At 37.8% G+C, this 11,761-nt stretch overlaps 1 protein-coding gene across 2 annotated transcripts in view; it reads left to right on the top strand.

The window, feature by feature from the left end:
• Nucleotides 1–269: 269 nt before the first annotated feature.
• The window catches only part of Srek1 (splicing regulatory glutamic acid and lysine rich protein 1), a 40,032-nt gene continuing 28,540 nt past the window's right edge, over nt 270–11,761 (top strand). Inside the window, exons 1-2 of one of the 2 annotated variants that reach the window (XM_063258268.1) lie at nt 270–599; nt 10,307–10,440. In XM_063258268.1, coding sequence (XP_063114338.1) covers nt 439–599; nt 10,307–10,440 — 295 coding nt within the window. In that variant the 5' untranslated portion in view covers nt 270–438. The remainder of the gene's footprint in view (nt 600–10,306; nt 10,441–11,761) is intronic. The other variant, XM_063258267.1, reaches the window with a different exon arrangement.

Raw genomic sequence — 11,761 nt, forward strand, 5'->3', positions numbered from 1 at the left:
GCGGCATTCCTACTTCATAGGCCTGCGTCAGATGGCTGGCTTCCCAGCCTTTCCTAAAGACTAGGAAAAGCTGGATCTGCTCCACTGACTAGAGCACAGAACTTGACTGAGGTTTGGGGATTGAGCCCTCACTCCTAATAACAAAAAAATTCTGACGGAACGAAGAGGCGCAGACACAGTTGCCAGGACCCAGGACCCTACGAGCAGGAAGCTGCGGCTGCTTGAGACCCGCCGGTTGCCGGGGCGACGCTTCCGGCTGGCGCGCGCAGCCCCAGAGCAGCAGAGTTGAGCGATGGGCGGCTAGACCTGCCCGGTGCTGTGAATTCGCTAGCGGGAGCGCGCTCGCGGCCGCGCGTCCTCCGTTTTCCAGGCTCCGTCGCTGACGCGTTGTAGACGTTGAGGAGTGGGAAGGCAGTGGCAGTGGCAAGCGGGATCGGAATGAACAGCGGCGGCGGCTTCGGTTTGGGTTTAGGCTTCGGCCTTACCCCGACGGCGGTAATTCAGGTGACGAATCTATCGTCGGCAGTGACCAGCGAGCAGATGCGAACGCTTTTTTCCTTCCTAGGAGAAATCGAAGAGCTGCGGCTCTACCCCCCCGAGTAAGTGCTGGATTTCTGCTGGGGGAGGGGCGCGGGCGCCTTGGGGACCCGGGGTGCCGTGGCGTGGGGGTAGCGCGGGCGCGCGGGCCTGTCACGTGACCTCCGGGGTTTACCTTGGTGCCCATGTTTGATGAGGGCACGGGGCCGAAAGCCCGGAGGTCCGACTCCCCTGCCCTCCTTGGTAGTTGGGTTTGCGGGTTCGTCTTTGCACCGAGCCCTCAGGGATGATTCGGAAAGGTTTCCTTTACAATGCCTCCCGTGCTGTGGCCTCTGCCGGGCTTGGAATTGGGTGCTGTATGCCCGTTTCCCCCCGAACTTAAGATGGCCGCAGGTGGGCCCGGAGTAGTCCTCATGGCAAAAGCCTGCTAAAGTCGGTGCTCTCCGGAGATCGCGGGGACCGCGCCGGTCTGCCGCGCCGTTCCTCAGGCCATAACGTCAGGCTGTTACTGCTAATGAGAAAGCCTGCGGCTGAAGACTAGCTGCAGTGAAGACTTTTTTTGTTTTCCAGGGTGGTCTCAGATATTCAGCATCTTTATGGTTTATCTAACCTAGTCCACCCACATTCTGAAACCCCTGGTCTAATGGTATTTTGGTCAACAGATTGTTTTCCTCCTTAGAAGGTCATACTGTCCCCAACCTTTCAAAAGAAAGTTGTAAATCGGTGGAAGATTATTCCCATTCTTTATATACTTGTAAAGTCCATATCTTAGCTGGAGTTCACAAGTTGCGGCCACTTCCCAAGTACTGTAATGTATTTTGAAGTGGTAGATTTACGATATTATTTAATTAGAAAACTTATAAGGAATTTGCAGGTTCTTCACCAACTTTGCAGGTTACTACACAACCTGGTTTTTTGAGGTAGGTGTTAGGAATACAAATTTTACAGTGTATCTTCACTATATTAAATTTTTTTTAAGGAAGAGGAAGTAGTTGCTCACTCTTCTTTTTTTTTTTTTAGACAGGGTCTTCTGAGGTTCAGGCTGGCCTTGAACTCACCGTGATCCCTGCCCAATTAAAAACTTGATATTTGACTTATTTGTCTCTAGTGATGCAAATAGACATGTTTTATTTTTTATGTGTAAGTAGATAGCACTACTGTATAAGTATTGATAATTGTGCGTTTGAATGTTTAGATTTTGCTTTTTAGGGTCGTTTCCCCCCCTCCTCCCCGCGCTCTTTTTTTTTTTTGAGACAAGGTCTTGCTATGTAATTGAGTCTGGACTTGAGCTCACTATGTAGCCCAGGCTGGCCTCGATTTTGCCCCATTTTTCCTGCCTCAGCCTCCTTGAGTGCAGGGAATACAGGCCTGCAAAGTTTTTCTCTGTTTTTCGTTAGGAAATATTTTGTGCATCCGAAAAAGTTGAAATAATACATTGAACAACTTATTCCCCAAAATATGCATTTGTTATTTGCTTCAGTTAATAACATTTTCCAAGAAGGTTTTTTTTTTTTTTTTTTTTGGATATAGGTTATCAGTGACCACACCTAGTAGTTTTTTCCTTTAATCTGGAACAGGCCCCTCTTCCTTAGTTTATAAAAAAATTTTTCATGACAGCCAGGCATCTCAGCACACCTATAATCCCAGCGCTCAGGGAGGTCAAGGGAGAAGAATTGCTGTTTCCAACTCCCTGTGTAGTTCAGACTGGTCTTAAACTTGCTAAATAGTCCAGGCTGTCCTCGAATTTATAGTGATCTCCTGGTTTACTCTTCCAAGTGCTGGGATTAGAGGCATGCTCTAGCATTCTTCAAGTAAGTGATATATTTGTGGCAAGAACAGTTTGAAAGTGCAGGTCATGGTGGTGCAGATTTATAATCCTCTGTGAGTATGAAGCAGGAGGATTGCAAGTTCAAGCCCAGCCTGAACAGCATGATAAAACAATGTCTCAAAACAATGACACCAAAAACAGCTGTGTAAGGAATTGAATACATATGGTATTGCAGCTTTGAGTGTCTTCAACTTTTGAAAATGCTTTCAGCTATCTTTTAAGTACTCAACATCTTTTAATAATTGAAGTGGTTCAAGGAGTAATGTATTCTAGAATTCAAATCAGTCACTGTACATGAACCCTTATAAATTAACCTTGTAGTAAGGATAGCTCATAAATAGGAACAGTATATCACAATATTCTTCATTACTCCACAGTAGCATTTTTTATGTAAGGTTGAAACCTGAGTTTAGGTGGCTGTATACACTGCCAGTTATAAATTGATAGGTAATAATGGTCTTTGTTTTTGAAATTAAATGTCATTGAAGTTTAAAGGACGAAGAGAATACAAACCTCTTTTTACATATATAATGTAATTAGTTATGTGTCACAACTGTAATACAATTGGAAAATTATAAAACAAAAGTCCAGCAAAATTCTTAACTACTGTAATTTTTTTCTTAAGTACAATACTAGATCCTGCATTTTTCTTTTGCAGCAGTGTTGACATGCTTTACTAACAGGTTTTCTACTCTATAATTTAACTATCAGTGTTTGGTCTTTATATTAAAGATGTGTTTGTAGATTTGGGCTGAAATGGATAAAAATGCAGTAGTAGTTTGAAGATAACAGTTTGTTTTGCAGTGTCATGTAGACAGTATTTTGTGATTAATCTTTGGAAGCGGAATAGAAATTCATTTGATTAAAACAAAATATATTTCTTCAGTAGAATATGAAAATAATTTTTTACTAAAATTTTATGAGACTGAGTAACTAGGTTTATGGAGTGTGCATAAGTCATATTGCATACGAAAATTTAGACTTAAAATTTAATTCTTTTGCCTGAGACAGTTTCACTTTAATGTTTATGCATTAAGAATTTTTACTTGGCCAGGTATGGTGGCACACACCTATAATCCTGCCCTTGAGAGGCTGAGGCAGGAGTTTGAGGCCAGCCTGGAGTACACAGTGAGTTCAAGGCTAGCCTGAATTGCATTGTGAAACCTTATCTCAAAAAGACGAAAAGAAAAACAAACCAGGCTTGGTGGCACACTCCTGTAATCCTAGTACTTGAGAGGTTGAGGCAGAAGGATCGTTGCAAGTTTGAGACCAGCATAGGCTACAAAGTAAGCTCAAGGCGGGTCTAAACTACATAGTGAGACTGTCTCAAGCAAAGACCAAAAATAAACAAACAAAAATTCCCAAAAATCTTACTTGTAATTTCATATTTTTTGATGTTGCCAGGTGATTAAATATCCAGAATTACTATTTTAACTTTAGCATAATGAGTGAATATCATAGCTCATGAAAACCTTTTTATAAAAAGAAATCTGGGGTCAGGGATCTAGCTCAGTGGCATGGCAAGCATGAGGTCTTGAGTTTGATTCCAGTACCCTTCTCCCCCTCAAAAGTAAGAAATCTTTGTTTTTTTCTGTGCTTTTTGTGGAGGTATAATGTATATAAAGAAAAATGAATAGATCAAGAGTAGAGCTCAGTGAGCTTTTGCAGAATGAACACACCCATGCAGCTAGTTCACAGCGGTTCCCCTGTGCTCTGTTTTAGTTGGCTAACTCCAAAAGGGTAATTCCATCTTGATTTCTGACACTGGAGAGATTTTACCTGTGCATTTTTTTTCCTGGCTTGCTGGTTTCCTTCATTTCTCTGATCTACAAAATTCTAAGAACACAAGATAAAATGTATCAACTATTTAAGTTTATTTAGTTAAAAATTAATATAGTCTGTTGAGCTACTGTATGGAAAACAGAGAAAAAGAAACCTCTGTGGTCTTACCACCCTATCACACCTTTGATTTCTGTGTAACTCCCTCTAGTCCTTTTTCTATCTCAGCAGTTTATAAAGTCTTAACAGAAAGAAGTGTGCTGTCCATAGTACCACTGGAGTCCTAAAGAACAATCTTGTTATAAATGATGCGTTCATTAATATTTTCATACATATGTGTGTGTGTATATATATAGTATATATACTATATATATATTTATATATATAGTATATAATTTATATATATACTAAGAAAATATTGTGTATATTATTACCACATTGGCTTTTGAAAAGATTGTACAATGTTATCACTGTATTACATGAAAAACAAAAATCACTTAGGGCCCATGAAATTTAATGGATGTGTGAAAGTTGATTCTTTGTTGTCTCCATTTAACACTCTGTGAGAAATCATGATTTTATTTTGAAAAATAAGGTTTTATATTTATTTTTTTGATACCAGGAATTGAACTCATGACCTTGTGCTTGCCAGGGAGGCACTTATGCCGCTGAGCTAAATCCCCAGCCCAAGGTTTTATATTTAAAAAACAAAAGTTGAGAGTCAACAAATGAGGTCAAACTGAAATCTAGATTTGAGTGCTTGTTTGCTTTCTTTTTTTGGTACCAGGATACGCTGTTTTATATAAAAGTTTACATTTAGATAAACTAGAATATACATCTTTGAAAAATTAAAACTCGGGGGCTGGGGATTTAGCTCAGTGGCATAAGTGCCTGCCTTGTAAGCAGGCAGTCCTGAGTTTGATCCCCGGTACCGATAAAAAGGAAAAAGACAAAAAAGAAAAATTAAAACTGTAGGTTAAAATTACATTTTAAAATGAGAATGCTATTTAAATAAATCTAGGTATTACAAGAAGCTCAAAGGCCTTGATAAAAGTAAATTAATAACAGGAAATTTATTTAACAGTTTACATATGCTAGAGAGAAAGTAAAATACAAGATTTGGAAACATGCTGATGTATAAATACAGGTTTGTTCCCTGAGTTGCTCACTTCTTTTGAGGGTTTTATCATATTTTACTCTGTAGCATTCAACATAAAAGTTTACTACTTTTTCTATAAGCTCAGATATTTACAGTTTTGTAAAATTAAGCAGACATAAGGCAGGAGGATTGTTGTAAGTTCAGTGCCAGCCTGTATTGTAATCCCAGATACTGAGTTTAGTCATCTAAGTATTAGTGGTTCTCACAATCCAAAAGGTTGTATTTGTAATCCCACTGAGACTTTACTGGAATCCCAGCAAGTTAATTTTAATCTACCACCACCAAAGCAACCCTCGGAGAGAGTAAAGACACCAAGACATATTACAAGTTAAGGGCAGCCAAGGGATCCTAAATCTAATCATTGTGACAAAGGCCTTAATCTTAAGCCTCCCCCAGAATTTATTATCTTGTGAAGAAAGGGGTATCTCAGGGATGAGTGACAGTGAGGATGGCGGGCACTGTGTGAGTAACTTGAGCTGGCTAACCAGGTAGAAGAATGGCATCTCTGTAAATTGCAGAGATGATATGCAGATATAAAGATACACAGAATGATCAGTTCACATAATCTAATTAAGGTATAAAGATACACAGAATGATCAGTTCACATAATCTAAGCAAAGGAATTGTTTTGGGAGGCTGGCTTTGGTTTCAGATGTGAGAACTCTTGCGCCCTGGGGAGTTACAGCCTCTTTATTTTGAGGCTCATATGTCATTGACATTTTTGGAGCTATTGGCTCTAACATCCCACTGTGCTCATGTTCTGTACATACCCTGTACTGAGAATACTATGCAAGGAAACAGGACTGTCTGTCGGCTCTAGAGATTACACACCAGCACCTGCTTAGAGCTAATTGAAGAGAGAAGGAAATAACTCTAGCCAGCTTTTTACACATCAGTGTAAGGAAATAAGTCTCCAAGTAATCAAAGTCACAGTAATTGTTTTGCATTGAAGAGAGTTACTATAGTTATCTCCCACAAGCCTGAACTGCATAGTTAACACCCTTTCTCAAAAAAACACCCAAAAACCAAAACACTAGGCTTTATTATTTCAAGAAAGGTAATTGGACAAAAGATTAAGAAAAGGATACAGGGATTAAACCTGTGAGGCAGCTACACTTCATATTCATGCTTCATAATAAAGTGATTCAGAATAAACCACTTTTTTTTTTTTTTTTTAACCTTTAATGGGTACCAGGGATCAAACTCACGACCGCCTGCTTGCAAGGCAGGTGCTTATGCCGCTGAGCTAAATCCCCAGCCCCTGAATAAACCACTTTCAACCAGTTGCTGAGCTTTTCAAATTTTGGTGGCATATTTTCATATGCATTTTGTTTCTAAATGAGTCTCGCATTTTCTGTTAGGTTTCAGTGAGAGATGTTTGGGAATATGCTTTTAATTTTCAGTAGTGATCACAAAAGAATCTGTCACTTCAAGAAAGTAGCTTTAGTGGTGACTTACTTAAGGATTTCATGGCTAAAATAGTATTGCTGTTGCAATTGTTAGGGTTTTAGTAATCATACACTTCTTTTGGTTCTAAGGACAGAAACAATGTTACTCAATCTAGTTTAAGAAGAGACATTGTTTTTAAGAAAGAGAAGGATATGTGGAAGACTACAGACCTCATGGGAACTGGGTCTGGGAACCAGAAGGGTAATAGCAGTCAGGAAGTTTATTGTCAGTTCATTGTTTCTGTGGATATTATCTACTCTTTTTTTGCAGAACTGTTCTATACTTGCTCATCAGTTAGGCCAAGTTATGCCTACCAGAAAGAATCTGGTTGTTTGACCTCGTTTGGTCAAATCTGACTACCCAAATTACAGGCTGCTGGTCAGCCAGCAAAATAAACCTTTGGGACAGGAGGTTCATCATTTTTGGCTGGGGGTCATAGGCTTCATAACAAGTTTCACTAAGGAATTGTGATAATGCATCCGTGTCAAAGCTATATAGAATGTAGTAGCATTAGATACCACTGTGACATCTTAAGATGGTTTATCAGAAGACTTGAAGTGGAATTATCATTCAAAAGGGAGGTAGAGAGTATTCTGTTATAACCAGATGGAATATCACATACAGAGATCTCCATGGATGTGGGATATGTTTTCAGGATGTATTTTTGCAACCACAAGTATTTGTATGCCTGGAGTGTGTCTTAGATGAAGCAGGAAGAGAGAGGACCTTTGAGGAAAGTTAATCTGTGGAATGAAATGCAGTTCAGAGTTTAAAAGGCTCACTATGGCAGCTTTGTGCAAAGCCCTTAATGGTGGATTGAATGCAGTGTGATGGGTTGGAAGCAATGATAGTAACATAGGAGAAAAATGCTGAAGGACTGAATTATGATGTTGATAAGAAAAAATTAATGTGACGTAAGTGTTTGGGAGTTGTCTTAGTAGGGTTTATTGACTCATTGGATGAGTACATCAAGGATGATGTGTCAATCAGGACAGCAGGGTTTAAAAACATCCCAAATTCTACTTTATAGAGTATTTCTTACAATAAATTGGTGGGTTTTGGTGCTGCATTCATTGGGGCACTCTGGATGAAGGGGACAAGTCATTGCTGTTGTCTCTTGAAACTTGCTGGTTGATGTGGTAGAGGAGAAAAGCCAAGCTATGGCTCTTGAAACTTTTGTGTGTGTGTGTGTTGGGGAGGAGGGGGATCATACATGACCTCAGCTTGCCAGGCAGGTGCTTATGCTGCTGAGTTAAATCCTCAGCCCTGCTCTTGCAACTTCTGCAGAAGAGATACATTGTAGCTCTTTTCACATTTAATTGATGAAAGCAAGTTACACATCTAAATCCAAGGAACAGAAAGATGGGATTTTACTACTTATACAGAATAAACTTTGAAAACATTTGGTTACTATCACTGATAAGGATCACACAAGTGACTCAAATTTCAGACTTGGGAAATGTGATGTATGTTTAAGTGAGATGTGAAGTACAAAGGGCAGTGTTGGTAGCAAAAAAGGATGTTGAATGTATTTTGGAGTTAACAGATTGGGGCAGATGAAAGTTTAATATCAGCACGTCATTGTGTCTGGAAGGCTAGAGCTCAGGAGAGGCCTAATCAGAGGTGCTGTTTAAATAAATAAAATATAAAGGTGCTGTTTTAAATTGCTAAAACAGTTGAGATGTGGTCAGGTAGAGCACTTTATATAACACGCTTGGAAACCCAGTATTCATCCTCAACAACTAAAAGCACTAAAAAACTAGCAACTAAAAATTCTAAATCTTTACTGAACTCGTAAAAACATTCAAATATGAAATTAAATTAAGGTCCTCTGTATATGCCAGACACTTTCAGTGTAGTCATGCGTAGACACTTTCATGTGTAGTCATGAGATTTTTTTTTCAGACAAAAAATTTTACATACTTTATTGTATAAGATAATATAGACTTTAGTCCATTTGATTCAGTCAAATATAGCAAAACTACAGTAAAATGAACAGGACAAATGAATTTTTCCATAATATGACTATATCTTGTTAAATTCTAAAACGTACTGACTTCATGGGTAATCATTTTGGCATATCTATAACCCTTTTTCATTAAAGTCTAATGTGTTTTTTAGAGAGCAAGAAAAAAAGACCTAATTATATACCAAATCTGTAACATAAATATGTATGGTCATTTACTTTTTAATTTTTATTTTCTGATCTTTTTGAGACAGGATTTCACTCTGTAGCTCAGGACGGCCTTGAACTCACTTTATGCCTCAGGCTGGCCCATCTTGCTGCTTTAGCCGCCTGAGTACTGGTATTACTGTGTAGTCATTTAAAACATTAAGATTTTTCTTTTTCATACTTAACAAAAAGAAAGGTCATTTGAAAAATATCACACATAACTTGTGCAGTGATAATTTACTTTGACTTACATTACAGATTAGGAAGTTGATTGCAGTGTTAGGACTAATAAATGCCAGATTTAGGATTCAGAGTCTGTCTAGCCGGGTATGGTGGTACACGCCTGTAATCCCAGGGAGTGCAGAGGCAAGAGGATCATCAAAAGTTTGAGGCCAGGCTGGGCTCCTCAGTGAGTTCAAGGCCAGCCTAGGTGATATAGGGAGACCCTAAAGACAACAAAAACACCATAAAGTATAATCATCCGATTTTTTTTTTTTTTTTTTTTTTGGTACCAGGGATTGAACTCATGACCTGGCGAATGTCAGGCAGGCGTGTGTGCCTCTGAGCTAAACCCTGGCCCTAATCATCCAATTCTAAATTTTATGCAGCCTTAATCTTTCAAGTAATCAAGAATTTAGCTGGGTATAGTGGTGCACGCCTATCATGCCTGCACTTGAGAGTCTAGACTGAGTTAGGATCACAGAGAGTTTGAGGCCAGCCAGAGAGCTACAGTAGTGGGTTGAAAGCCATGCTTTCAACAAAGAAACAAGATCAACAATTTATAAAACCATTTCAGTAGTATAGTGAGTACCACACACACGAGGCCCTAAATTCAATCGTTAGCGCACGCACACACAAACTGTTTTGAATTATTTATGCTTTGCCTAAGTTCAGATTTCATACCAGACCCACCAAAAATCTCTCATACCAGTTATCTAAGTCCAAGCATTGCATGTATTGTCAGAGAGGTAAATATGTCTACATTCAGACTTAAATGCTAGAAAATCACATTTAGGAAGAATTGGAATGGTCACAAAAATTTGAAGTTTGAAAGCTGAAGCATTTGTATAAAGATTTTGTTAATTTATGGGATTTGCAGACTGAACATCTTTGGGTTATACTAGATGTTTTCACAGTTGATCGAGATTAAGGATCAACTAATTTGTTTCAAATTTTACATGTGCAGTGATAGGCCTGCCTCTTGAGAAAGGTAAATCACCACTGAATGACTTGGGTTTTGCCATTTTACGTTTCAATGAGCCCTAGTAACAAACATTTTCTAAGTCCTCATTAGTTAAGTTTAAACATGTGAGAAAGAAATTTTAAATGAAAATGACAAGACAAAGCAAATGTTTAATGAGTTGTTTTTCTCTTTTTGCAGCAATGCACCTCTTGCTTTTTCCTCCAAAGTATGTTATGTTAAGTTTCGCGACCCATCAAGTGTTGGTGTGGCCCAGCATCTCACCAACACGGTTTTTATTGACAGAGCTCTGATAGTTGTTCCCTGTGCAGAAGGTTGGTATCTCACATTTTTTTCTATTATTTCAAACACTGTCCTACCTATTACTACAGCCTTTTGTCCTAGAAATTAGGAAGTGTAGGTAGGGAAGTGTGTGAGTATGTGTGTGTATGTATATGTGTGAGAGTGTGCAAGAATGAAATATAGAGAAAGAATTTTTACCTAATAGTAAATTTTTTTAGTGATTTTTTGAGGTTTTGTAATATAGCATTTAAAAAATTCATAAAGTAATTGACTTCTAATTTCTTTTGGCTTTCTATAATTAATTTTAAATTTCTGAAGTAAGCTTTTTGAAATTACAAAAATAGTTTTAAATTGGTTTGGATAATTATTTTAAATATGTAAATAAGAAAACATTTACCCTATTAACAGTACTAATAGTATTACAAGTAAAAACAATTGTGTGTTTTGCCAAATTTTCAGGTTAATGATGTTTATAAGAAAAATATTTATACTTTCAAATGTGCTTTTAAGGTAATTTACCTTAATTGTTACCATGAGACTATTCTTTTGTGTTCAGTGTACTTGTTTGCAGTGTAACAGGAATGTTTTTTTCCATTGGCCTGTTTAAAGGGTAATTGAAGAAAAAGACAGGAATATAATTTCTTGAACCTTTGATCAAAAAAACAGTTGAAGATAGGAAAGGGCCAGAGGCCTAACAGATATTTATTAAATTTTATGCCTGAAATTGCGTTAAGAACTCATTATTACTAATTATTTTTTAGTAACTTTTTTTTACAGAGCTATTCGCCTAATAATTTTGACAATTCTAGTATATAATTAACTTTCATTTAGAGCAGTGACTATATGGCATGTGTACATGGGTTATGGCAAATAAAAGTGTCCTCACAAGTAGATATTTTTTGTGGTTGGTAATAATTACTTTACAACAAAAGTTCACCAGAAACAATTTGTTGGGTTTTTATACATAATTTTTAATTAAGACCTTTTTGTAGTGACCAGGTTAACATTAAAATAACTATGTTAGTAAGCTACTTGTCCCACTTTCAGGGTTTTATGCTTATTTTAGAATGCCTTGTCTGGGATATCACAAGACTAGAACATTCTAGATTTTTTTCAGATAAATTTGAAAGTGTCTTTCCCATATTTTGGGGGTTAGAGTGGGTAGGGAAATAAAAATGGGTTAAAGTTAATTGTTTGTTCATGTGTAACAAGTATTTATCCTTACCTGATGTTCTGTTAAGGGTACAATGAGCCCGATATTTGAGAATGAGCTGGGAAAGGAGCTGGTTAATGATTTAATTTTATATGCCTTCTACTGAAATTTCATATAAACTGCGGGAAAAAAGAAACTAA

Source organism: Cavia porcellus, unplaced genomic scaffold (genome assembly GCF_034190915.1).
Source record: "Cavia porcellus strain 051 isolate PalLab524CR breed Dunkin Hartley unplaced genomic scaffold, mCavPor4.1 scaffold_11, whole genome shotgun sequence".
Taxonomy (NCBI): Eukaryota; Metazoa; Chordata; class Mammalia; order Rodentia; family Caviidae; genus Cavia; species Cavia porcellus.